Below are 25442 nucleotides of genomic sequence, written 5' to 3' on the forward strand. Positions count from 1 at the left end.
AAAAAAAAAAAGGAAAAGATAAACTTGTCCAAAGGTAAGACAGTGAAAAGTGATGAGTTACTGGCAGCAGCAGAGTTCTTGTCCCACTTGAGATATGGTCAGAACATTACATGCCATGGGCTGTATTTGGCCTGAGGAGCAGTAGATCACATTCCTTGATTTAACTGGAGATACTGGTTTTTGGTGTGTTTTTGTTGTTGTTGTTGTTGTTGTTACCGGGAATCGAACTGAGGACCTTGCACTTGCCAGGCAGGCACTGTGCCTCTGAGCTATATCCCCAGCCCCTAACTGGAAATATGGAAGATAATTTCTAACAAAGGAGTTACCTGGGTGAGGCCAAGAGCTGCTAAGAAAACAGAGCAGTAAGGCCAGGTGAGAGGGAACCCAGGCACCAGCCTAAGAAATGTGGTTTGAGGTGAGATCCTGTAGGTATTTGCATCTGAGCCTGAGGTAGTTGCAGGGTCAGATGGACTTGGTGACAGAGCCCAAGCAAGGAAGTTCCTAAGCCAAGTGGGCTTTCCAGTCTCTGCGTGGTTAATGTCTTTCAACATCCCTTCAGGGTATTGGTTGGCCACCTTTCAGAACTGCAAAAAATAACTGTGTGTGGTGGCATACCCCTGTAATCCCAGCACTGACTCAGGCAGGAGTCGCCATGAGTTTAAAGCCAGCCTGGGGCTACATAGTGAGTTCATGGCCAGTTCGAACTACATCCTGAAATCCTGTCTCAAAAACAAAACTCAGAATTCCACAAACCAAAGCCCAGAAACCTTACGTCTTGAGTCCTGTGCTTTGAGTTAGGTGGAGGTTAACTGGTGGCAAATAATAGGCCCTAAAGTAAGATGCAAATTCTCAACGCTGGCCTCCCACCCAGTGGCTCCATGTTTGGGATTTCGTGGAGCAGTGGGGGAAGTATCAGTGAGATATGGAGGGAGAGAGACTTACTTCTTCCCCTTTCCTGTAAAGGGCTTATTTCTAGGGCTCCTTGTGGGCAGGACTTGGCTAGGTTTAACCTTGCAGTGTTAGAAGATTCAAATCAGGCCCCCTGCCTGCCTTCCCATGGGCTCTATGATGTACCTCGCCGGGTACCCCGGTTCCAGGGGCCACCATGAATCCACTGTAGCTGGGGTGAGCTCCTGTGGCAGTTGTCTTATCCACGTGTGTCTTCAGAGTTTGGCGTAGCAGGCATGGAGATGCTGAGGCTCCAATTTGTGTGAAAATGAGAGGACAGGAAGCCCTGACTCGTGCTGTTGTCTGGCTTTGGCAGAGGAGTGAGCTCTGTGGTCCGCCGTTGCGTGCATCGAGCCACTGGCGACGAGTTTGCCGTGAAGATCATGGAGGTGACCGCTGAGCGGCTGAGTCCTGAGCAACTGGAGGAGGTGCGGGAAGCCACGCGGCGAGAGACTCACATCCTTCGCCAGGTCGCCGGCCACCCCCACATCAGTGAGGCTGCATTCTCTGTTCCTGTTAGCTGATGACCCCACCGCCTGCTGGCCCTGCCCACAGCCCCCTCCTCCCTGCCTCCTGGCTCTGTTCCAGCTCAGAGAGTGGCCGGTCTTTGGGTCCCTGCTGCCTCCGTCGGTTCTCCTTCCTTCCCAGGAATAGCCCATGCTGCCTTGGGGTGGCAAAGCCATTACTTTCCATCTCTATCTCTGCCTTTCTGTCTCTTTCCCCAGTCACTCTCATCGATTCCTACGAGTCTTCTAGCTTCATGTTCCTGGTGTTTGACCTGTGAGTATCGCCCTCCCCTCTTGGAGAAGCCTTGTCTCCACCTCCGTGTGTTGCCCTGCCTTGTACCACAGTGGCCTGGAGAACACCCTGCTCATGCCTTCCCGTGCTCCAGCCTGGGCCCTCTGTTGCCTCTGCTCGCCCACAGCTCTGGTCTTCTCTCTCTCTGGCACGGTTGAGTGACCGTGACCAAATCAAGAGTTCTCATGACCCTAGTCCCCTAGGACTTATAGTGTTTATAAAGTGAATCGGGGGGCGGGGGAGAAGCTCTCTTAAGAGGAGACAGTTTGACAATGAACCGACCACTTATAAAATATGTCCTCATTCCCCAGTCTTTTGTACTGTCTGTCTCTGCCCTTTGGTTCTTTTTCTGGTTTGTCTGAATCTGAATATCAGATGTTATATAATCAGACCAATTGCAAAAGTATTTCATAAGAGAGTGATTTAAATATGAAAGAGTAAGAGAGACCCTTGAAATAGACCCATGAAGCTTTTCGTATATTTATAAAAATGGCCCTTGGTGCCCAAGGGAATAGGGAGCGTCGGTTACACCATCAGACAACTGTGCAGGACAGTGACTACTGGGGGATTGGCAGAGTTGTAATTACAACCTCAGTTTTAAAGATAGCATAAGAGCCGGGCATAGTGGCACACGCCTGTAATCCTGGTACTCGGGAGGCTGAGGCAGGAGGATCGTTGTGAGTTTGAGCCCAGCCTGGGCTACAAAGTGAGCTCAAGGCCAGCCTGAACTGCATAGCGAGACCCTGACTCAAAAACAAAAACAAAACAAAAAATAAAGATAGGATAAAGTAAGCAAAATTTCAAAATAAATCCTCTTCAGCGTTTTTGCCACTGTTAACTGAAATCTGGCCCATGTTCTAAACATTCATTGTAAGAGGAATTTTTCAGGTTTAATTATTCTCATAACAAGGACCTCTTGTAAATTAAATCACAAGAAGTCACTTACTCTTGGTAAAAGAGCCCCATCATGGCACAATGAAGACATGTCAAGCGCTAGCCCCCTGGGACCAACCACCCTGGCATCTAATAGACTCTTGCGGTGCTCTGACCCTTTGGCTTGTCCCCAGAGGAATCTCATGGCTGGCCTCTTCTATGATATGTTATGTGAGCCCTGGCTCACTTTCTGAGCCCCCACAGTGGGGTGCATCTGCCTCCTATGCCCCTGCTGTCCCTTAGGATGCGGAAGGGAGAACTGTTTGACTATCTCACGGAGAAGGTGGCCCTCTCAGAGAAGGAAACCAGGTAACGGCAGAGCCTGTAGCCCTGGGATGAACAGGGAGCGGGTGGGCAAAGAGAAGCAGAGTAGGAGACTGCACCTCCTCTAGGTCCATCATGAGGTCTCTGCTGGAAGCAGTGAGCTTTCTCCATGCCAACAACATTGTACACCGAGACCTGAAGCCTGAGAATATTCTCCTAGATGACAATATGCAGATCCGACTCTCAGATTTCGGGTTCTCCTGCCACTTGGAACCTGGAGAGAAGCTTCGAGGTGAGGGAACCTGATTCCCTGAAAGGCTTGGGAGGGAAGGAGACCCCAGCCTACAGTTGGTTGGCCGGGTCTCCACACTGAGTCTTGGGTACCCAGCAAGGGAAGTCAGTGACCACTTGCCAGGCACCTTCAGGGCGCAAAGCCTTTTATGCAACTCAGAATGATCTTCCTGACTGGGGGTGGAGGCAGATGAGAAAGCAGACAGGCGAAGGGTCACGCCGTGGAAGCCAGGTGGAAGCAGCACAGATTTAGTCTGAGGGGCTCATAGAAGGGGGCCCTCTGGGCTAGGCTGTCTCAGAAGGAACGAGGGAGTGAGGGTTCCCCAGTGTTTGGGGGTCTGGATGACACAGGACCACAGTGTGCTGGAGGAAGCCTGCTGTGTCCAGACACCCTGATGTAACTTCTTACCTTGGGCCCCAGGTCTGGGGCTCACCCAAGTGTTAATACATTTGTCATGACAAGAAGTATTTGTTTTGTTTTTTGGTCTTGCTATGTAGTTCAGGCTGATGTGAGCTCACTGAGTAACCGAGACCGGCCTCGAACTAAAGCAGTGATCCTCCTGCCTCAGCCTTCCGAGTGCGGGGATTACAGGTGTGTGCCACCACACCTGGCAACAAGAAGTATTTCTAGTGCAAAGGGGAGACATAAAACTAAATTCAGCTGTGAGGATCCTGAGAGTTTTTTGTTTTGTTTTGTCTTTTTTCTTTTGCAGTACTAGGGATTGAACCCAGGGCCTTGCATGTGCTGGGCAAGTGCTTTACCGCTGAACTACATCCCCAGCCCTCTCGGAGCTTTTAATATGCTATTAATATGCCTCAATGGCTTTGCACTGGGTTTATTTTACTACAAGTGTTATTGTTCTTGTTATTTTGCAGTACTGGAGATTGACCCCAGGGCCTTTGTACCAAGGTACATCTCATTTTATTTTTTGAGACAGGGTTTCCCTAAGTTCCTCAGGCTGGGCTTGAACTTGCAATCCTCCTGCCTCAGTCTCCCAGAGTGCTGGAATTACAGGTGTGTGCCAGTACACTCAAATTGCCCTGGATTTATTAATAAGTAACTTACTGGGGATTTAACCATGAAGTAGGCACACAAAGCTTTTACATGGCTGATTTCTCTGAATCATTTCAACCCTTAGGACAGATAGTATTTGCGTCTCTTTTTAATAGATGCACTTACAGAGATGATTTGGCCAGGATTTGAACTTCAGCAGTCTGACTTGAGCTTACCCTGTAACTTGTGGACTTCACATTTTATGAATGCTGTGCTTTAATTCCCTTTGAGCAAAAACACTTTTTTTTGAGGGGGGGTGGTAGAGGGGTATTGATGGTTGAATCCAGGACTCATACATGCCAGGTAAGCTCTCTACTATCAAGCTGTATCTCTGTATCTTTTTGATTTTTTTTTTTTTTTTTTTTTAAGTTTGAACAATCAATGTCTTGCTAAGTTCCCCAGACTGGCCTTGAACTTGTGACTCTCCTGCCTCAGTCTCTTGAGTAGCTGAGATTACAGGCATGTGCCACTGCACCCAGCTTCCTACATACACTTTTGTTCTTTCTGGAATCAGCTTTGGTCCTGCTTGTTCCACCCTCTCCCTCCTCTTGAGTAACTGCAGTTTCACTTAAGCCCCCAGGTCAGATCAGGCCCCGTTTTTGTTTTTGTTATCATCTCCTTTCACGACACACTTCCTCGATTCCTTGTTTTCCAGAAGGCAGTGAGTTTAGTAAGCGCATATCCAGTTGTGTCTAAAAGGATGCGTGGTACATACAAAGCATCCCATAAATATTTTATGTATGAGTGAATTTCCCAAGAAAGTAACTTCCAACTTAGCCCTGTTAAAATCTGAAAGCGTGCCACCTGGAACTTGCTGAATAGAAGAGCTGAAGTGGTAGAATAAACTGGAAGTGTTGACTGGATCAAGTCCAGTCATGGAAGGCTCTGCGCCTCAAGAGTTCCAGACTTGATCTTGATGCCATGATGGGGAAACTGGAAAGTGTTTTGCACACGGGATTTACCCAGCATGTGCTTTTAAGAAAGCTGTATTTCCACTTGTTCCCCTTGAGTTGAGTAAGGGTTCCACTAAGCAGAGTAGAGATTAGGTACTGGCAGAAAAGCATACAAATACTTAAATGTCCTTTTCCATTTGGATGATGTGTTTAGAAATGTGGTAAGTTATGAGTGGATGGGCGGGTTGGTTTGGCTGGAGGGATGGAGGAGGCAAAAGAGATGGTTGGGTAAGACCTTAAAGTCAATCCCCACACCAGATTTTCTTAGGAGGGCTACTGAGAGCCTTGGTGGCTATTTGAGTTTTTTGGCAGAGATACTATGTAGTTCTTCTCCTTTTTTTTTTGGCTTTTTGAGCCAGGGTCTTGCTATGCAGTTCAGGCTGGCCTTGAGCTCACTTTGTAGTCCAGGCTGGTCTCAAACTCACAGTGATCCTCCTGCCTCAGCCTCCCGAGTGCTGGGATGACAGGCATGCGCCACCACACCTGGCATACTGTGTAGTTCGAAGGCTAAGCAGGAAACAGGTATAAGCAAAACAGGAACACTGGTGGCTCAGGCAGTGTTGAGATGATTCCAGCAGAGATCTGCTGCTCAGGGCCCTGAAGGGGGCTAGTGGCACCCCCTCAATCGCTGCCTCTCTCCCCAGAGTTGTGTGGGACCCCCGGGTATCTAGCACCAGAGATCCTGAAATGTTCCATGGATGAAACCCACCCAGGCTATGGCAAAGAGGTCGACCTGTGAGTTTTTGTTCCCCCACCCCACCCCCTACCCCATCTCTCCTGTGTGTATTGCTCTTCACATCTGTTAGCTAGGCCCGCCTGACTCTATTCTCTTTCCCAGCTGGGCCTGTGGGGTGATCCTGTTCACACTCCTGGCTGGCTCACCCCCGTTCTGGCACCGACGCCAGATCCTGATGTTACGCATGATCATGGAGGGCCGGTACCAGTTCAGTTCGCCTGAGTGGGATGACCGTTCTGACACTGTCAAAGACCTGGTGAGCTGGGGCCATCAGAGGACCGTGGGGAAGACCCCAAGGCCTGCCCCTCATACTCTGCGATTTTCCCTAGATCTCAAGGCTACTGCAGGTGGATCCCGAAGAACGCCTGACAGCTGAGCAGGCCCTACAGCATCCCTTCTTTGAGCGCTGTGAAGGGAGCCAGCTCTGGAACCTCACACCCCAACAGCGGTTCCGGGTAAGCCTGAGAGCGGCAGCAGGGTCTGCACCTGTCCCTGTCCTAAGCCCTTTCCCTAAGCCGGAATTCATACTGCCCTCCCTCCATAGGTGGCAGTGTGGACAGTGCTGGCTGCTGGACGAGTGGCCTTAAGTACACGCCGTGTGCGGCCAATGACCAAGAGCGCGCTGCTGAGGGACCCCTACGCGCTGCGGCCAGTGCGGCGCCTCATTGACAACTGTGCCTTCCGCCTCTATGGGCACTGGGTGAAGAAGGGCGAGCAGCAGAACCGAGCTGCTCTCTTCCAGCACCGGCCCCCCGGGCCTTTTCCTCTCCTCGGCGCTGAAGAGGAGGGGGACTCCGCTAGTATCGCTGAGGATGAGGCTGGGCGGGTGCTGGGCTAGGACCTCAGCCCTGAGCAAGCTCAGAAAGCAGGACTCCGTGGGAGGTCTGAACCATTCCAGCCCCTCTGGGCCCTTGCCTCGGGCCCTCTGCCTAGCCCTGCTGGCCATGCTACTGTCATAGAGACCCACTCTGTACGCCTACCCCTGCTAGCCAAGGCTGGGAGATGATAGGCGGGGTGGAAGAGAGCCACTCCAAAGGCCACGCCCAGCCTCGTCAGTGCTGCCTCTGCGGGATCTGAAATAAAATCTGTTCCACGCCCGGGGTAGCAAGTGCCTTGTGTCTGCTGCCTGGCTTCAGCCCAGGTGGTGCGCGGGGTGGGGGATGGGCATGGCATGTTCTGGCTCTGGCTTTATTGGCGAAACTGCTGGGCATCACTTAGTCTTGTTCTTGCCTTTGTTGGGAAGGGCCTGGGAAGGCCGCTCCAGGGCAGTCAGCTTGCTGCTCAGCCTTTCCTCACTGGCCTTGAGCTGCTCTTCCACCAGCTGCTGGAGCTGCCCTAGCTCCTTATTCACTTGGGTCTTGATGTAGGTTCGGAGGACACAGACCTGGCCTGCAGAGGCAGGGAAGGGGCAGGTCAGGAGAGATGCCATGTGGGGCACTGTCCCTAGAAGGGGGAACACAGTCTCCAGGGGGTATGTGCCCCTGGGGGCCACACAGATGGCGGTGTTGCCTCAGTTTAGGAATCAGCCAGCCCTTGAGAGACAGCTGGGTTCGGAGTGCCTACACTATACGTCCTGGGTTCATACTCTGACTGCACTTGGCAACTACGTGAGCTTAGGTTATTTAACCTTCGCATGCCTCAGGTTCCTTGTGTAAAGTGTGGGTAATAATAACACCTAGGACATAGGATTAGGGGAGGATTGAGTTAATGTACACGAAATGCTTCAAACAAAGCTTCTTGGTGCACATGGCCAAATCTGTGCTGGCTATTGTCATTCATGTCTTTGGAACTACCTCTTCTGGACGGGGGACACACACACACACACACACACACACACACACACACACCCCCGCCCAATAGATCTGCTCTTTCTTGTTTCACTTTTGTGTTTTGACACAGGGTCTTGCTATGGAGTTTAGGGCAGTCTTGAACTCAATATGTAGCCCACACTGGCCTTGAACTTGTGGCAATCCTCCTGCCTCAGCTTCCCAAGTGCTGGGATTACAGGTGTGCGCCACCACACCCAGGTGATGTGCTCTTATCTGTTTGTTATCTTCAGGGACTGGGGATTTAGCTCAGTGGCACAGTGCCTGCCTGGCAAGCGTGAGGTCCTGAGTTCGATTCCCAGTACTGGAAAAAAACAAACAAAAAACAAAAAAAAATGTTCTGTTTGTTATCTTGGATTTCTGCATAAGGAATCATTTGGAAAGAGGACACAAACTAAACTAAAACTGAAAGTCTTCAGGAGGCTGATGCAGGAAAAGCGCTGCAAGTTTGAGGCCAGCCTTAGCTACAAAGTGAGTTCAAGACTAGCATGAACTGCATAGTGAAACCCTGTCTCAAAAAACAAAATAATAATAATAATAATAACACTAAAATTCTGAAGTCCTGACATGCTCCAAACCTTCACTTTACAACTGCCCAGAGCCACAGGGCACCCGAACCCCTCCAGGAGCTCACTTGGCTCTTGCTCTGGCTGGATCCCTGTTTCTGGTTCTTCCTCCTGCTGGGTAGCTGTCTGCTCCTCCACCTCCTGGCCTTCTTTCTCTGCAAACCAGAAACAGGAAGAGGTCTAAGCCCCGCTCTGGTCAGCCCTAGCACCTTGCTCTCCCATACCTGTCCTACCCTCTGGCCAGGGCTTGGGTGCCTGTAGCCCCATGTACGTCAAAGACAGATCCAGCCGCACCTGGGAAGGGAAGAGGGAGGCTGAGAGGAAGGTGCCCGTACTGAGGGGTGACCTCTTGTATCCCACGGCACAGTACCTGTGGCGTGAACACGTATTTGTAGAGCTTGAAGTGGCGGAAGTAGGTGTTGACCACATAGTCAGCCAGGGCCAGCAGCTGTTCTTCCTTAAAGAGGTCAACGCTGAAGGGAGGCCGCTGTGGTGAGGACTTGAGTTAGTGCTCCTGGCCCCCCGAGGCTCCAGCCCTTCCTGTCAGAGCCCAGCTGTCTAGGAGCAGGGAGAGCCCACTGCAGCTTTCAGAGGAAAGTGAGGTTGATGGGGGGGAAGGAGACAGGGTTAGACCTTGTCTAGAGGAGGGTGAGAAATCCACTCCAGGGTACTGACCCTGATTCCGTGGCAGAAAAGAGCAGTGATAAAGTGGCGGTAGCATTCTTCCACGTTGCCCAAGGGGGTTGCTGGCAGAGGGAGCAAGGCGCAGCAGTGAGTCCCTCCCTGCTACCCATCCCCTCCCCTCACTTCTCAGGGAACGTGAGCTTCACAAGTGGACAGATCTACGTTTAATCCTCACTTGTTTGTATAATTCATTCTACTACACTGTTCAACTATGTACCGTTGTAGGCACTGAAGAAGACGGACAGGACCCGTCCTCAGGGAGCTTATATTCTAGCGGAAGAGGAATACAGTAAAAGAATATGTAATCTCAGCTATTAAACATTCTGAAGAAAATCAGTTTGGGAATAAAAACAGGGAATGCAGAAGCTATGTCATCGAACACTATACATCTATCATCTCTAAACAGTCCCATAAAATTACTGCTGTGGTAAAGAGGATTTCAAAGGCTATAGCAGGCATGCAGCACTACAGCTAATAGAGAACGAAGATCCCACGCAGTAAGGCCCCTGCTTCTGCTGCCCGTGGTCACTTGTGCCAGCCCGACCCCCTCCCACCCTTGGGGCTCCACCTTTCCGGTAGCTGCTTCCCTCTCACCAACACAGGCCTTGTGAAGGTCCTGGAGCAGAGCACAAGCTGCTGATGTCTGCTCCAGGGAGAAGCCCTGTTGGTGGCAGAAGATGAGGGCATGGGAGAAGAGGTCCAGGGTGATGGCGTCCCGCAAGCTCTGCTCAGGCCAGCCAATCTCCAGCAGCTCAGCCAACACCCTCGGGAGGGAGAGGAAGGAGTGAGCGGCAAGGAGAGCCTTCCCTCATCGCCCTGCACTCACTACCTGCTTTAGAGCCAGCCATTTCTCGTGTCTTCCCTCCCCCACCCCACTGGCCCCATACTCTCTCATCTCCTCCACACTGGCTGTCTTCTCCAGCCGGTGCATGGAATGGATGTCCAGGTATTTCCTGTAGGAGAAGGAGAGACGAGGTATTGGTGGCTGGCACATATTGGTCTCATCTCATGGCTGTGATCACTAGAGCATCAGACCAGGAATCCAGAGAGCTGTGTTTGAGCCTTGGCTCTCTCACTAACTTGCTATGTAACCTTCGTTTTGTTTTCTCTTTTTGAGATAGGGTCTCACTATGCAGTTCAGGCTGGCTTTGAGCTCATTTTGCAGCCCAGGCTGGTCTCAGACTCGCAACGATCCTCCTGCCTCAGCCTCCCAAGTGCTGGGATTACAGGAGTGTACCACCACGGCCAGCTTGCTGTGTAACCCTTGGCAAGTCACTTAGCTCTGTGGACCTCACTTTTTCCATCTGTAAGTGAGGTACACAGCCTACACTCATGATACTCCCCATTTATAAAGCCTACAATGAGGAAACAAGTTCTTGTCTTTGCTGTGCCACTACTTCGGTGTATGGCTTTGGTGAGCCCCACGTGGGCTTCAGTATCCATATTTGTACCATGCTCCGTGGCAGCTATGACATTTCATTTCCGTTTATATCCCCAGTCCTTGGCTCTCTTCATACTGCCTCTTTGGACTGGGGAGCCTGGAAAGCTGGCTTCTAGCCACGCTGAATAAACTGCATTTCTGAGTCTCAATCTCATCTGTAAAATGGGGATGCCCTGGCTGTTGGACAGGACTGTGGAGGAGACGCTAGAGGAATAATGCAAGTGTGAAGTGTAACTTTCTCAGGGCTCTTCACACTCACCACATGCAGATCCGGGGCTGGGGCAGTGGCGGCTGTGGAGAGAGCGCGGAGTGGGTAAGGAAGGGCTGTGCTGTACCCGGCCCCGAGTCCCTGGTCCATCGTGTACCTCCTCGGGGACCGGGGCGTTGAGAACGCGCTACGCTCTGCCTTGTTTCTAGGGCTACGTGGAGCAATGCCGCAGCAGGCCCAAAGTACTACTTTCGAGCATATTAACAACAAGGGTCACACACGCCCCGTTTCTGCCTTGGTGGGCAGGCAGCCCGGGAAGGAAAGGTAACGAAGGGCGGTGCCCTGCCAGGAAAATCTTACAAGATTCCCGAGGGGACAACCCCGTCTCGCTCTCACCGGAAACAAGTTAACTTCAGGATCTTCATCTGCTTCCACCGGGGCCGAGGCCGCTATAGCCAACTCGGTCCGCACACCTTTTCCCTTCTTCATGGCCGAGCCAACCAAGGAGTCAAAAAACTTCTCCAGTTTCCCCTCTGTTTCGGAGAGCTGTTCAAGCTTGGGCTGCACCTTGACTTCCAGGGATTGGCTTGGTTTTTGGCTGATCATCTCGCCCTTCTCGTACCACAAGCCCTCACACCTGGGTTCTGGGACAACCAGTTCTCGGGCCGCGGTTCCCAAGGCCTGGCCCTGAAGCGACTCTCCAGCCAATCTACGCCGCTGCTAGGCTGGCGCAGCCAATCCGGGGGGGGAGGGGCGGTCTCCCACTGTCTCCATGGTGACCGTTGCTCGGGGGCGCCTGCAAAAGAGAAAGGTGGAAAGTTCAAGTACAAGCTTTAGTCAGTGATGAGCGAATGCGCATGCGTAGTAAATTGCAACGTCCCACCTGGGTACCACCTTCCAAGGTGCTGCTGGCGGGGCTGGCATTGTTCTCCCCGCTGGCCAAGTAGGAGCGCGGTGTTAGTTACCATGGGAACCATCTACTGGCCAATCACCGAGTGCAAGAGGAGGTGTTCAGGAAGTAGCCAAACGCTCCGGGAGGCGGGGCGAAGCGCCACCAATAAGCACAGGAAATGACTTCTCGCCACATCCGGCGCAGCCTCTGACGCATGCGCCCTGTGCAGAGGAGGCCGGTGACGTCCGGTGGAATCCAAGATGGAGGCTCTAGGTTGACCCTAGTTTCGGTGAGGGCCTCCGGGCTGTAAGGGCGGGATCCACTGCGTGTATATAGGAGAGGGTTTCGGGGCTGTGGAGGGCTGGCCGCTTCTGCATCTCTGTTCTGTCTTCTGCAGATAACGGAAGTGTTGCTTCCTCTCGCCTGAAGCCCCTCGGGGGATCCTGCGCCGCTCCGCGCTGCCCGCAGCTATGTCTGGGCCGGGCAACAAACGCGCCGCGGGCGATGGGGGCTCCGGGCCCCCAGAGAAGAAGCTGAACCGCGAGGAGAAGACCACAACCACTCTTATCGAGCCCATTCGTCTTGGAGGCATTTCTTCCACGGTTCGTGGGCTTTTGCCCTGGTCCTGGGAACTTGGCTAGACTCCTGTCACTGGTCTCTGCCCAAATTGCCCAGAAGCTTACTGCAAGTTTCCAGGGTTAACGAAGTGCACTTTATAGCACGTTCTATTGAAGGAAACCGAGAACAGGACATCTGCCTTCCCTTTACAGATAGAAAAACAGCTTCCCACAGGAGTCCTGATGTGTCAGGCTTAGAAAGGGACGGAAGCCAGTCATGGTGGTGCATGCCTACAGGAGGGTCCTTGCGAATTTGAGGCCAGCCTGGGTTAGCTATATAGTGAACTCAGGGCCAGCCTGAACTAAATTAAGATGTTAGCCTGGCGTGGTGGCGCATACCTGTAATCCCAGCACTCAGGAGGCTGAGGCAGGAGGATCGTTGTGAGTTCAAGACCAGCCTGGGCTGCAAAGTGAGGTCCAGGCCAGCCTGAACTGCATAGCGAGACCCTGCCTCAAAAAGACAAAAAGTAAGTAAATAAATAAATAAAGACTTTGAGTCAAAAAACCAAAAGAAAATAAATAAAAAGGGCAGAGGCAGAAGCAAAACTTGAGCCCCCTCAAAACCAAGATGCTTTTTCTGTGGTGGTTGAGCCTTTTTAAATCTTGTTGGCAGGCAGTTAGGAGCATTCCTTTCCTACTCATTTTGCTTGTTTTCCTACTGTGTTGTAGTTTCTGAGACCTACTTAACACACATACTTTTTTTTTTTTTTTCTGGGTATCAGAAATGAAACTCAGGACCTTGAGCTTGACAGGCAGGTGATGTATGGCTGATCTGTAACCTGGTCTCATACATACTTGATCTCTTTTGTTTTTTTTGGTAGGAGGAGATGGATTTGAAGGTCCTGCAGTTCAAGAACAAGAAACTAGCGGAGCGATTGGAACAGCGACAAGCTTGTGAAGATGAACTCCGAGAACGAATTGAAAAGTTGGAGAAGCGACAGGCCACAGATGACGCCACTCTCCTCATTGTCAATCGCTACTGGGCCCAGGTTGACGCCCTCTGCTTTCAAAGACCTGACCTTGATTCAGTTGCCAATTCTCAGATTGCCCTGCTGGGAGGAGAATTATTCTGGAAAGCACGAGGAATTCATAACATTTTTGGTGCTTTTCCCCTTCAGCTGGATGAAACTGTGGAAACCCTCCTCCGATGCCATGAGAGCCAGCGGGACCTCTCTGCAGGGACAGAGGCACCTGGGACCCAGGAAGGGCCAACACGTGACTTGAACCCTCTCACGGAACCAGGGACATCAGAGCTGAGGGGTAGGGCCGGAGCCTGGGGAATTTTAAGTTTTTTATTTTGGTTTTTGGTTTTTCTCCAGTACCGGGAACCGAACTCACGACCTTGCGCTTGCCAGGCAGGCGCTTTGCTGCTGAGCTAAATCCCCAGCCCCCGGGAATTTTAAGTTTTAGGAAAGGTCCTAGGGAAGAATGGACTTCTGATTTGGTGCTCCTAAAATCCTTATCCCATCCTCTACCCCTGAAAAATTGATTTCATGTGTGGGCAGTTAAGGCAGTGGGCGAGAACAGAAGTCTTAGAATCTTAATTTGATTCATAATTGTATTCATATCGTTACCCTTTTAGTTCAAAAAGTATTCTTGGCTGAGCTTGGTGGCATGTGCTTGTAATTCCAGCTCTGTGGGAGGGTAAGGTAAGCAGTTTTAAGGCCAGCATTGGCAATTTAGCAAGATTCTTCTTTATTTCGTTATGTTTTTTCTTTGTTGGGTCAGGGTCTCACTGTGCAGTTCAGGCTGGCCTTGAGCTCATTTTGTAGCCCAGGCTGGTCTCGAACTCACAACGATCCTCCTGCCTCAGCCTCCTGAGTGCTGGGATTACAAGTGTGGACCACCATGCCCAGCGACTTACCAAGATTCTGACTTAAAAAACAAAACAAACATAAAAAGGACCAGGATGTAGCTTAGTAGAGAAGCCCAGGGTTTACTCTCCAGTAACTCAAAAGAAAAAAAAAAATACTGGGCTGGGGATTTAGCTCAGCGGCAAAAGTGCCTGCCTGGCAAGCGCAAGGTCGTGAGTTCGGTTCCCGGTACCGGAGAAAAACAAACAAACAAAAAAAAAACCTGAGTATTGACTTAATACTTTTCTAGACTTGAAGAAATCAAAGACAAGTAGAAAGAAATATTCTTGTCATGAGGGAGGAAATTATTCTAAACCATAAGTAAAAAGTGTTAGGGCCCCTGCCAGGAATTAAATGTGAGTGTGTGTGTGTTGTGGGTTCTGGTTAAACTGGGAAGGTAGAGGAAGCTTCCTTGAAGTGATTTCGCAGCTCTGTAGCCTTGAGGAAGTGACTTTACCTCCCTAAACTTCGGTTGTCTTTGTATGAAGAGGAGAATATTAGCGTACCACGGATTGTGGTGAGCGAGCCCTGGACTGTTGAAGGGCTCACTCTGGAACTCGGTCCAGATTGGTAGGCTCTACTGTTTCTTTCATAAGGGTCTGTCTGTCGCTCGCAGAACCTGTACCAATGCAGTTGAGGCCCCCTCTCAGTGAACCAGCTTTGGCTTTTGTGGTGGCACTGGGTGCCAGCAGCAGCGAGGAAGTGGAGCTGCAGCTCCAGGGCCGGATGGAATTCTCCAAGGCAGCCGTGTCCCGGTTGGTAGAGGCCTCAGACTGCCTACAGCGCCGGGTAGAGGAACTCTGTCAGCGAGTATACAGCCGAGGTTAGTGCTTTGTAGCCCTGCTCTTGATGTGTGTGGCGCTGCATCTTTATGCCCCCCTATTGTGCTAATGCCCTGAGCCCAGAATTCCCCCAAGAAACAAATCAGCCTGTTCTTGGGGGAAAAGGTTACTCTGTGGATGGAGGATTCCAGCTTGGATTCCTGGAGTAGAGCTCTAGAGAGATGAGTGGAAGAGTAGGTGATGCTGGTAGGGTCATCACCTTCATCTGGCTGGACACGCCTCTGGAGCACTTTTGTTTTTGTTTTTTTGAGACAGGGTCTCGCTGTATAGTTCAGGCTGAACTCTCTTTGTAACCCAGCTGTCCTCAAACTTGCAGCAGTCCTCCTGTCTCAGCCTCTCCAGTGCTGGGATTAGAGACGTACACCACGACAACCAGCCTCTGGAGCACTTTGTGCAAACTAACTTCTATTCATTCATTCATTCCTTCCTTCCTTCCTTCCTTCCTTCCTTCCTTCCTTCCTTCCTTCTTTTCTTTCCCTTCCTTCCTTCTCCCCTCCTTCTCTTCCTTCCTTCCTTCTTTCTTCTTTCCTTCTTTCTTCCCTCCCTCCCTCCCTTCCTTCCTTTCATCAAGACAGGGTCTCACTCCAGGCTGGCCTTGAACTCATTGTGTAGCCCCAGCTAGCCTCAAACTCACAGCAATCCACCACAGCCTCTCTAGTGCTGTGCAAACTTCAGTGGCACAGGCTTTGCTTGCTGACCGCTTTCTCCCATCTGTGGTTCTTCCTCCCTGGTCTGGCCTTTTGAGACAAAAAGCCGTCTTATCTGAACTGATTTCCTCCTTTGTGTATTGGGAATAAAAACTTAATAAAAAAAAAAAAACCCACAAAACTTATTTTACCTAGGTATTGTAGCACATACCTGTGATCCCAGCACTCAGGACGCTGAGGCAGGAGGATTGCCACAAGTTCCAAGCCAGTCTGAGCGATATAGGAGTTCAAGGCCAGCCTGAACTATATATGTAGCAAGATCCTGTCTCAAAAAATCAAAACCAAAACAAAAACTTGTTACACTGGTATGACATATAGGCAAGACAGCTCATAGATCACACGGTGCACATAGCAAACTCCAGAGAGTTGGTACATTACCCTCTTGCCCGGGGCTTGTGTCTTATCTGGCCTTACCTTCCCAGGGGATGGAGAGCCTCCCAGTGAGGTGGCTCGGGCACGCACCCGAGAGCTGGGCCGAGAGAACCGGCGGCTGCAGGACTTGGCCACTCAGCTGCAAGAGAAGCATCACCGAATCTCACTGGAGGTGGGAGTTGAGCTTTTGTGAGTGGAATTAGAACCAGGGCAGGGTTCTTCCTAAGGCTCTCAGGAAACATCTTTCCTTCCATCGTCCCCAGTACTCTGAGTTCCAGGATAAAGTGACATCAGCCGAAACCAAGGTGCTGGAGATGGAGACAACGGTGGAGGACCTGCAGTGGGATATTGAGAAGCTGCGCAAACGAGAGCAAAAGCTCAATAAGCACCTGGCAGAGGCCTTGGAGCAGGTAAGCTGGGTGCTGAGGCAGATAGAGTGGGGGCTGGGAACCTAGGCCCTAGTTCCTGTGCTTCGTGTTCATCCACTTTCTTTTTTCTGCAGCTCAACTCTGGGTACTATGTTTCTGGGAGCTCCTCAGGCTTCCAGGGCGGCCAGATAACACTCAGCATGCAGAAGGTGAGCAGCATCCTTCCTCTCCGTCCCTCTCACTGCTTTTTCTCTGTCCTGTCCTTGAGACTCCCCTGAAATTCCCCTGAGAATAGAGGGCAAACCTGGACCTCTGAGCCCCTTCCCTGTCACTCTCGGAGCCTTCTTTCATTTAGTTGTATTCTTACATAGCTAATAAATCCTGAGCAGTAAGTGCTAGACAGATTGGAGAGGATGGATAGGTTAAAACCAGAGCTTCAGTAGAGTGTAGGTTCCACATAAGTAACACACACACACACACACACACACACACACACACAAAGAGGTAAATGGGAGCTAGAGTCCGTTGGCACTTTTTTTTTTTTGGTCTTTTTGAGACAGGGTCTCGCTATGCAGTTCAGGCTGGCCTTGAGCTCACTTTGTAGTCCAGGTCCAACTCGCTGCAATCCTCCTGCCTCAGCCTCCCAAGTGCTGGGTTTACAGGCGTGCACCACCACGCCCAGCCTCCATTGGCATTCTGAAGTCCCTGTGCCTTCTTTTCCCTGTACTTGAGCTTGCTCTTTAGGTTTTTAGCGACACTTCCCTGGCCCCTTGTCAGCTACAAACCTTAGTTTGCAGTGTCCAGTACCCCATGCAGCATGGCATTTCCTCCCGCTTGTTTGGGAGCCCTGAAGAAAGTGTTTGATTCGTGGCTCCAGAGTCCATGGTGTTCCGCGCCATAAGCTTGGGCAGAACGTGTGGTGGGTGTGAGGGAAGACACTGCCCCTCCTGGTCCTGCCTACCACAGCCCTCCCCCTCCTTAGTTTGAGATGTTGAATGCAGAGTTGGAGGAGAACCAGGAACTGGCCAATAGCCGCATGGCAGAGCTGGAGAAGCTGCAGGCTGAACTGCAGGGGGCTGTGAGGACCAACGAACGCCTCAAGGTGGGCCGTGTTTGGGAGCGAGAGGCCCTGGGTGTGCAAAGTAGCGTTGGATCGCTGAGTCCTTGGGCGCCCTTGCCCTTAGGTGGCCCTGCGGAGCCTTCCCGAGGAGGTGGTGCGTGAGACCGGAGAGTACCGCATGCTGCAGGCCCAGTTCTCGCTGCTTTACAATGAGTCCCTGCAAGTGAAGACCCAGCTGGATGAGGCCCGGGGCTTGCTGCTGGCCACCAAGAACTCCCACCTGCGACACATTGAGCACATGGAGGTGCGGCCCTGGGACAGATGGAGCGGGGATGCGGTCCGACTTGCAGTGCTGAGATACCTCTGGGGTTTGAAGCCCTGTGTAGCTGCCCTCTGTCCCTTGAGAATAGACTCTTCTTAAGGTACTGAGGCCTGCCGTGGAATTGTGTGGCTCTTTCACACTTGAATCCGCAGAGTGATGAGCTGGGGCTGCAGAAGAAGCTGCGCACGGAGGTTATCCAGCTGGAGGACACGCTGGCCCAGGTGCGCAAGGAGTATGAGATGCTGCGCATCGAGTTTGAACAGAACCTGGCGGCCAACGAGCAGGCAGGTACGTGGTGGGATCAGTCGTGGGGGTAACTTACCTGGGCTGCAGGCCCTGCTGGGGCTGCTGCTCATCCAGATGCAAGAAGTTGAGCCTCATCTTCCCACAGAGCGCAGGGACTGCACTGCTCGTGGGCGAAGCGAGGGTCACAGCCAGCTGATGCGGCTCTAGAGTAGGCACAGCCAGAATATTAGCTGTGCCTCCACCTGGGGTTCTCTGGCCTTCCTGTGTCTTTTTCTGGATGCATTTGTTTTACACAGGTTGACGGAGTATCCCCTGTAACCCTGGCCTGTTCTAGGTGTTGCAGTTATGTCTGTAGAAAATGTGAAGAATCCGTGCCATTTTTGAGCAGTGTTCCAACAAAGAAAAACTAAGTCGTTTTTATGTGCATAGTGGTGGATGCCAAGAAAAATAAAATACAAAAGGAAGTCGGGAAGTAGCTGGACAGAGGGTGTTGCAGCTTGGCATAGTAGACCAGACAAGTAATCGAGGTGACGTTTAAGAATCTAAAAGAGCACCGGGCATGGTGGCACATGCCTGTAATCCCAGCATTTTGGAGGCTGAGGCAGGAGGATCGTTGCAAGTTTGAGACCAGCCTGGGCTACAGAGTAGCTCAAGACCAGCGTGAACTGCATAGCGAGACCCTGTCTCAAAAAGACAAAAAAAAAAAAAATCTAAAAAGAGATTGAACGTTTGTGAATGTTAGTTATCTGTTCCACTGAAGGAAATTTGGATATTTAAAGTATCCTACCTTGGCAAAAATAATACAAACACATCGGCAAGTTACTTTTGGGTGAGTTTCCTTGAGTCTGCATTATCTGCTTAAATGACGTCATACCGTTAAGGTCTCATTGGTAGTACTGGCTCTGTCTAACTCTTCCCCTACCGAGGGGTTGGGGCCCTAACAGGGACCAGTCTTCACCCTTCCTTCCCAACCTTTTCAGGGCCTATCAACCGTGAGATGCGCCACCTGATTAGCAGTCTCCAGAATCACAACCACCAGCTGAAAGGGGATGCCCAGCGGTATAAGCGGAAGCTTCGAGAAGTGCAGGCTGAGATTGGCAAGGTGAGGACAGGGTTGCCTAGGAGAAGCCTTGGGTAGACTCCAGTGAGCGCTGGCTCACCTCATTCCTATTCCTCTGTCTTTGCAGCTCAGGGCCCAGGCCAGTGGCTCTGCCCACTCCGTCCCCAACCTGGGCCACCCAGAGGACTCTGGCCTCAGTGCCCCAGCTCCAGGCAAAGAAGAGAGTGGGCCAGGCGCTGTCACTCCCGACAGCAGAAAGGAGATAGCTTTAGTGCCTGGCGCCACCACTACTACCTCCTCAGTGAAGAAGGAGGAGCTGGTCCCCTCTGAAGAGGATGCCCAGTCCCTAACTCCCGGGGCCCAGGGCCCCTCCTCCCGGGGCCGAGAACCTGAGACCAGGCCCAAGCGAGAACTTCGGGAACGGGAAGGGCCTGGTCTGGGACCCCTGCCTGTAGCCTCAGCTCTCTCAAGGGCCGATCGAGAGAAGGCCAAGGTGGAGGAAGTCAAGAGGAAGGAGTCAGAACTGCTCAAGGGTCTCCGAGCAGAGCTCAAGTGAGGCCCTGTTGCTGTCTTCTCCTGTCCCTGTCCTGTGGCCTAAGCTGTACTTACTGGGCCTCCCACGCTCTCCCCCAGGAAGGCCCAGGAGAGCCAGAAGGAGATGAAGCTGCTGCTGGACATGTACAAGTCGGCCCCTAAGGAGCAGCGGGACAAGGTGCAGCTCATGGCAGCTGAGCGCAAGGCTAAGGCTGAGGTGAGGGCAGGTAGGGCTTGGGGGCCGCGCGGAGAGGCGTTTGACCAGAGCTGAGCCCCAGTTCAGCAGGGAAGGGTGACAGAGCTCCCTCGCGTGGCTGTAGGTTGATGAGCTGCGGAGTCGCATCCGGGACCTGGAGGAGAGGGATCGAAGAGAGAGCAAGAAGATTGCAGATGAGGATGCCCTCCGGCGCATTCGGCAGGCAGAGGAGCAGATTGAGCACTTACAACGCAAATTGGGTGCCACAAAGCAGGTGCGACCGCCCCCCTTGCGGTCCTCTTGGTTCTGGAAACTGGGATTCCCTTAGCCCTCTGTTGGGTTCCTCTAGCAGATGACACCGTGATGGTTTGGCTCTGCTCTGTGGTTCTTCGCTGTGTTTTCCTGTGGTTCCTCCGAGGCCATCCTGTCCGCCTAGTGCTCACCTAATCCCTTTCCGTCTGACGCAGGAAGAAGAGGCTCTGCTGTCAGAGATGGATGTGACAGGCCAGGCTTTTGAGGACATGCAGGAACAGAACGGGCGACTATTGCAGCAGTTGCGAGAAAAGGACGATGCCAACTTTAAGCTAATGTCAGAGCGGATCAAGGCCAACCAGATTCACAAGCTGCTGCGGGAAGAGAAGGACGAGCTGGGCGAGCAGGTTCTTGGTCTCAAATCCCAGGTACAGCCACTCCCGAGTGGAGCTCCCAGGGTGGCCCTGGATAGATGGGGCCCCCAGCACTGAGCACCCCCCACCCGGCCTCAGGTGGATGCCCAGCTGTTGACCGTGCAGAAGCTGGAGGAGAAGGAGCGGGCCTTGCAGGGCAGCCTTGGGGGAGTGGAGAAAGAGCTGACTCTGCGCAGCCAGGCCCTGGAGCTCAACAAGAGGAAGGTGAGGCCGGGCCTGCGGGGAAAGAGACTGAGGTCCGTGGCTCGCATCCCTCCCCACTGATTCTGCTTGGAGAACCTGGTGCAGAGGCTGAGAAGTGCAGCTCTACCTCTTCTCACAGGCCAGCTCGGCTGCTGAGTATAAAACCTCCCTGTGCACGGGACCCTGTGCCCAGCACTTGCCCTGCTTGATCCCATTGCAATCTCACAGTAATCCTACCAGGACGGTTTTTGTTGTCTCCATTTGCTTTGATTTGTTTTTTTTTTTTTTTTTTTGAGACGAGGTTTCTCTGTGTAGTGCAGGCTGGCCTTAGACTCACTTTGTAGCCCAGCCTGGCCTCAAACTCACTGCAATCCTCCTGCCTCAGCCTCGTGAGGGCTGGGATTACAGGTGTGCGCCACCACGCCTGGCTTATGTTGTCCTCATTTCACAAGTGAGAAAACCATGGCATAAGGAGGCCAGGTGACTTGGTTAAGGAAGAGTGGAGCTCTAGGACCCACACCCTGACCACTCATTGGGTAACTGGTCCTGCCACATAGTTGTATTAGATAAGAAATTTGTAGTTTATGGTAAAGGCTTAAGGTTAACATTAATTTTCATATTAATTCCTGTCTCAGAAAAAAAATTCCTGACAGGCTGTTATCTTTCCAGTTAATTTATTTCCTCAGATGTTTTTTGCTTTTTGTGGTACTTGGGATTGAACCCAAGCCTTCCCACTGAGCTGTATCTTCAGCCTTTTTTAAATTTTGAAACGGGCCTGCTGACTTGTTCAGGTGTTACTCAGAGTTGCAATCAAAGTTGCAATCCTGGGGCTGGGGATTTAGCTCAGCGGCAAAGCGCCTGCCTGGCAAGCACAAGGTCTTGAGTTCGGTTCCCGGTACCGGAGAAAAAAACCAAAAACGGAAAAAAAAAAAAAAAGTTGCAATCCTGCCTCAGCCTTCCAAAATACAGAAATTATGGGCAAGCACCTCCATACCTAGAGGGAGGATTTTCTTAAATGCTCCTGCTGTGTAGCAGACCTGGATTGACAATGGGAACAAGAGGGTCCCTGCCTTCTACTCAATGCTAGAGCTGCTTTTTTTTCTTTTTTTGTCTTTGTGAGATAGGGTCTCACTATGCAGTTCAGGCTGGCCTTGAGCTCACTTTGTAGCTTAGGCTCGTCTAGAACTTGCAGCGATCCTCCTGCCTCAGCCTCTCGAGTACCAGGATTATAGGCGTAGGTCACCATGCCTGGCAAGGCTAGAGCTTCTAGTATTTTGGGGTTTTTTCTTGTACTGGACCTTGCTCTTGCCAGGACCCTGCACTTGCCAGGCAGGCACTGTGCTGCTGAGCTGTATCCCCAGCCTGAAGCATCTCATCTTGATGTGCAGATAACAAGCTAATAATCCCACAAATGAAATAATGCTGTCACAGGTCACAGTAGGAGAGCTTCTTGGGAGGTGACATGAGGGCACTGTATGTTGGAGGGCTTGAGGGGAGCCGAGCGAGGAGCCAGGGGAGGGTCAGAGAGCAGAGAGGAACAGTTCAGGGAGGAGGGGAAAGGAGAGGAGGTGAGGCTGAGGGTCTGGATGCAGGCCCAGCCCGCGTGCAGATCCAGTGGAAGTCTAACACCAGTGTCAATGGACCGCAGCTCCCCAGTGTCAAGCAAATGGCTCCTCTTTCCTGCCCCACCCCCCGCAGGCAGTGGAAGCGGCCCAGCTGGCTGAGGACCTCAAGGTGCAGCTGGAGCATGTGCAGACTCGTCTTCGAGAGATCCAGCCCTGCCTGGCAGAGAGCCGGGCTGCTCGTGAGAAAGAGAGCTTCAACCTCAAAAGGGCTCAGGTGCGTGCCTGAGCGAGGGCGGGCAGGCTGTGCCAGGGTTGCCGGTGTGGCCGCGCTGACGCTGCTGGAGCGAGAGTGCCCTCACTCTTGACCTCTCCTCTCTGCTGCTCCAGGAGGACATCTCACGGCTGCGGCGCAAGCTGGAGAAGCAGAGGAAGGTGGAGGTGTATGCAGATGCTGACGAAATCCTCCAGGAGGAGATTAAGGAGTACAAGGTGGGGCCGCTAGGCTGCGCTGTGCGGGGTTGGGAGAGGTGGAGGGGGGGGTCTCAGCGCCCTGGGCATAAGGTAGGCGAAAACACTGGAGTCAGGCGTCTCAGCACGTATTTCTTGGGCACCCGCCGTGTGCCAGTCACGGTGCCTGATCTGGGGCGTGGCGGGAGGGTTCAGACCTCCTGAAAGTGACAGGCAGTTGGGGTGGGGCGACCAGGTAGTTCTCCCCGGGGGATGAGGGGCTCCTGGGCGCTTGCAAGTCAGGCTTCCCGGAAGGAATGTCACCAAGGCCGCCCTGAGGAAGATGGAGCCCACCAGGGAGGATGGGGGGCAGTGTGAGGGAAAGGCTCTCGTGGAGGCCTTGCGCTGAGAGGGCTGTGGGCTGGCAGAGCCGGTGGGTGTGGTTGGAGGAGAGAGAAAGGGAAGGTGGCCGTGATGAGCCAGTCATTGAAGGCTGTGGGTTTCCGCCAAGAGGTGATGTTAGAGGGAACGCCAGGGTCTCGTGCGTGCTCACCACACCCTCTACCACCACCCCCACAAAGGGGTTTCGAACAGGAGAAAGACAGGTTTGCTGCTGGATTTGGGGTAAAGGAGATGATGGCCGGAGCAGGGAGGTTGTTCGCTGCAGCCACTGAGGTAAAGCATACTTAGCTGCAGGTATGGAGACAGTGGGTGGCTTTAGGAGCCACCTAGGAGGCAGAGACGCTTGGATTTGGGCCTGGAGTGAGGGCAAGTGAGACACTGGAGCAAACTCCTGGGTTCCCGGTTTGCAAAACAAGGTAAATGATACCTACTTTGCAGTCAGGAAGCCTGGAGGAGTGGGCGCTGGGACGGTGCCTGCGGGGCCTCTGGAGGCGAAAGGCTGGGCCGGGGTGGACTGCAGAGTGGGTCGGAGCAGTGCTGGGCAGTGGCGAGTCTGTTCTCGCCTGGTGTGGGAGGCAAGACCTCGCAGTGGTAGAAGCAAGGCTCAGGCTGAAGACCCACTGTGTCACACCAGGGCTGGGCCCAGCTGAGGGAAGGAATAGCACGTTTCTAATCGCACTGCCCTGCCTAACCGGCGCTAACAGGTGCAGGTGAAGGGAATGTAGCTTGGGTGGGGGTTTGGCCAGAGAAAGCCAGTGGGGCAGGTGATAAAGCCTGAGTGCCAAAGATTCTGGGCTGGTCCTTGTCCTTGGGAGAATTCAGACTTGGAGACCTTAGCCTCAGTTCCTCACTCATTGTCCAGGCCTTTGCAGCTCCAAGATCATGGTGAGTATGGGGCGCATCTGCTGTGTGGTGGTCTTAGCCTCAGTCACCGCCTGCTGCCAGCGTAGGGTCTGGGCACCGTCAGAGTTGTTCCAAAGCTGATGCCTTTGCCTGGTCCAGGCGCGGTTGACCTGCCCCTGCTGTAACACCCGCAAGAAGGACGCAGTCCTCACCAAGTGCTTCCACGTTTTCTGCTTCGAGTGCGTGCGGGGCCGCTACGAGGCCCGCCAGAGGAAGTGCCCCAAGTGCAACGCGGCCTTCGGTGCCCATGACTTCCACCGTATCTACATCAGCTGAACTTGACACTCAGGGGATTCTGGAACACCCAGACCGTGGGGGCTGTGCCCCTGGTCCTTCCCCGCCCAGGTGCAGTGGTTCCATCCCAGACCTTGTGGGCCCAGTCCCTGCCCGTCTAGTTGGTTTGGGGGCCCTGGTGCATGCTATGGGAGTGGAATCAGGCTCGACTCCCATGTTTTCCTGAAGGTCAGCTGCAGCCTAGAGGCCACTCCTGGGGGCCCAGAGCACTTGTAGAGCTTGGAAACTGGCTCTAACCCTGTTCTATCCCCATGGATCCATCCTAGTCCTACGGGGAAAATTCCCCAGGCTCTATCCTGCCCCGGAGGAGCCTCACCGCCTGCCAACACACGCACAGTGAGGACCAGAGGTGGGCCAGGCCTTCTGCCCCTTGCTTGAGACTAGGCCCTAGGGCCCTTTGGAGACTTTCTCCACCCACTACCCCTCACCCCCACCCTGTCCCCACCTGGGTAGGGCTGCCATCCTTCCTGAGGCATTCCCCAGACAGGGCTGTGGCCTGAGAGGACCACCCCTCCTAGAGGCGCTCCCCTCTTCCTCTGGGAAGCTGTGCAGTTGCTGGGGTCCCTGCTCCTCAGGAGTGCCGAATTGAGCCCACTAGTTTATATTCTAACGTCCCTCCGAATGTGGTTCTTTGCCAAGCCCACGTACCCCCCCAACCCATGCATCCCACAGCTCCACCGGCTCCCTGGCCCTAACCCTTTTCATCCTGGTGGCCTTAACTGCAGTGGAGGTGAAACTTCCCAGATGTGACAGACTAGTCCCAGCTGCTGGGCCAACTTCGGATCATTCCAGGTAGAAGAACTTTGCCCAGCACCCAGTGGCTGAGCCTGTAACCATGATGCTTCCTGTGCTGCCTGCCCAGGCCAACTTCATGGGCTGTGAAGTCAGCACCAGGGAGCCTGGGAGTGGCTCCGGACAGGCAGGTGCAGGGATGTACTTGGACTCAGCCTCTGCTCTAGAGATGTCTTGTATAGGCTGTCCATTGTTAGGAATAAATGTGCAACCCTTGGCCTACAGCCAGAGTAGCCAGACGCGTGCACCAAATGCAGTCCCAGGTTTCGCTGCTATGTCTGTCCGGCACTCGCCTTCTTCGGGGTGGACCTGGGCGGAGGCCTGGGCTTATATGAAAAACACTCCTGCCCGTCCTGATAGCTGAGTTGGGCTTAAGCTCAGTGGTGGTGAGGGAGCCCC

General features: G+C 52.8%; 3 protein-coding genes across 8 annotated transcripts in view; 2 read left to right on the forward strand and 1 right to left on the reverse strand.

Moving 5' to 3' along the window:
• Positions 1–7074, forward strand: part of Phkg2 (phosphorylase kinase, gamma 2 (testis)) — a 10236-nt gene extending 3162 nt beyond the window's left edge. For 2 of the 3 annotated variants that reach the window (XM_013504764.1, XM_005405269.2), the window contains 8 exons: positions 1265–1440; positions 1674–1728; positions 2923–2988; positions 3072–3235; positions 5886–5976; positions 6080–6233; positions 6307–6432; positions 6522–7074. In XM_013504764.1, the coding sequence (XP_013360218.1) occupies positions 1265–1440; positions 1674–1728; positions 2923–2988; positions 3072–3235; positions 5886–5976; positions 6080–6233; positions 6307–6432; positions 6522–6815 (1126 nt within the window). In that variant the 3' untranslated portion in view covers positions 6816–7074. The remainder of the gene's footprint in view (positions 1–1264; positions 1441–1673; positions 1729–2922; positions 2989–3071; positions 3236–5885; positions 5977–6079; positions 6234–6306; positions 6433–6521) is intronic. The other variant, XM_013504763.1, reaches the window with a different exon arrangement.
• A 77-nt stretch (positions 7075–7151) lies between these two features.
• Positions 7152–11682, reverse strand: LOC102017465 (chromosome unknown open reading frame, human C16orf93). 4 transcript variants are annotated; one of them, XM_005405267.2, is made up of 10 exons: positions 11586–11681; positions 11099–11498; positions 10754–10785; positions 9941–10006; positions 9648–9817; positions 9045–9115; positions 8740–8856; positions 8603–8663; positions 8438–8524; positions 7152–7366 (listed from the first exon to the last, which is right to left on the reverse strand). In XM_005405267.2, exons 2-10 carry the CDS (start codon positions 11306–11308, stop codon positions 7188–7190), a joined length of 993 nt encoding a protein of 330 aa, XP_005405324.1. In that variant the 5' UTR covers positions 11309–11498; positions 11586–11681; the 3' UTR covers positions 7152–7187. The 4 variants fall into 4 exon arrangements, with proteins under 4 accessions (XP_005405324.1, XP_013360219.1, XP_013360220.1 ...); XM_013504765.1 differs by lacking the exon at positions 9045–9115 and having other exon boundaries at positions 9622–9817; positions 11586–11682; XM_013504766.1 differs by lacking the exon at positions 9941–10006.
• Positions 11683–11776: 94 nt separating this feature from the next.
• Positions 11777–25299, forward strand: Rnf40 (ring finger protein 40, E3 ubiquitin protein ligase). Its single transcript, XM_005405275.1, has 20 exons — positions 11777–11883; positions 11992–12196; positions 13033–13200; positions 13330–13471; positions 14681–14887; positions 16036–16157; positions 16249–16395; positions 16488–16562; positions 17336–17455; positions 17538–17717; positions 17888–18023; positions 18962–19083; positions 19169–19593; positions 19675–19792; positions 19896–20045; positions 20239–20451; positions 20536–20661; positions 22339–22479; positions 22593–22694; positions 24057–25299. Exons 2-20 carry the CDS (start codon positions 12065–12067, stop codon positions 24231–24233), a joined length of 3003 nt encoding a protein of 1000 aa, XP_005405332.1. The 5' UTR covers positions 11777–11883; positions 11992–12064; the 3' UTR covers positions 24234–25299.
• Positions 25300–25442: the final 143 nt, after the last annotated feature.

This window comes from Chinchilla lanigera, unplaced genomic scaffold, assembly GCF_000276665.1.
Source record: "Chinchilla lanigera isolate Chin_1 unplaced genomic scaffold, ChiLan1.0 scaffold00092, whole genome shotgun sequence".
NCBI classification, from domain to species: domain Eukaryota; kingdom Metazoa; phylum Chordata; class Mammalia; order Rodentia; family Chinchillidae; genus Chinchilla; species Chinchilla lanigera.

Coding starts and splice junctions, on each gene's coding strand:
- LOC102017465 (XM_005405267.2), bottom strand. CDS start 11,308: ATGATCAGCCAAAAACCAAGCCAATCCCTGGAAGTCAAGGTGCAGCCC. Junction 9,818..9,940: donor AGTGTGGAGGAGATGAGAGA/GTATGGGGCCAG, acceptor CTCCCTCCCGAG/GGTGTTGGCTGAGCTGCTGG. Junction 8,525..8,602: donor ACCCAAGCCCTGGCCAGAGG/GTAGGACAGGTA, acceptor TCTGGTTTGCAG/AGAAAGAAGGCCAGGAGGTG.
- Rnf40 (XM_005405275.1), top strand. CDS start 12,065: ATGTCTGGGCCGGGCAACAAACGCGCCGCGGGCGATGGGGGCTCCGGG. Junction 13,472..14,680: donor AGGGACATCAGAGCTGAGGG/GTAGGGCCGGAG, acceptor TGTCGCTCGCAG/AACCTGTACCAATGCAGTTG. Junction 16,563..17,335: donor TAACACTCAGCATGCAGAAG/GTGAGCAGCATC, acceptor CCCCCTCCTTAG/TTTGAGATGTTGAATGCAGA.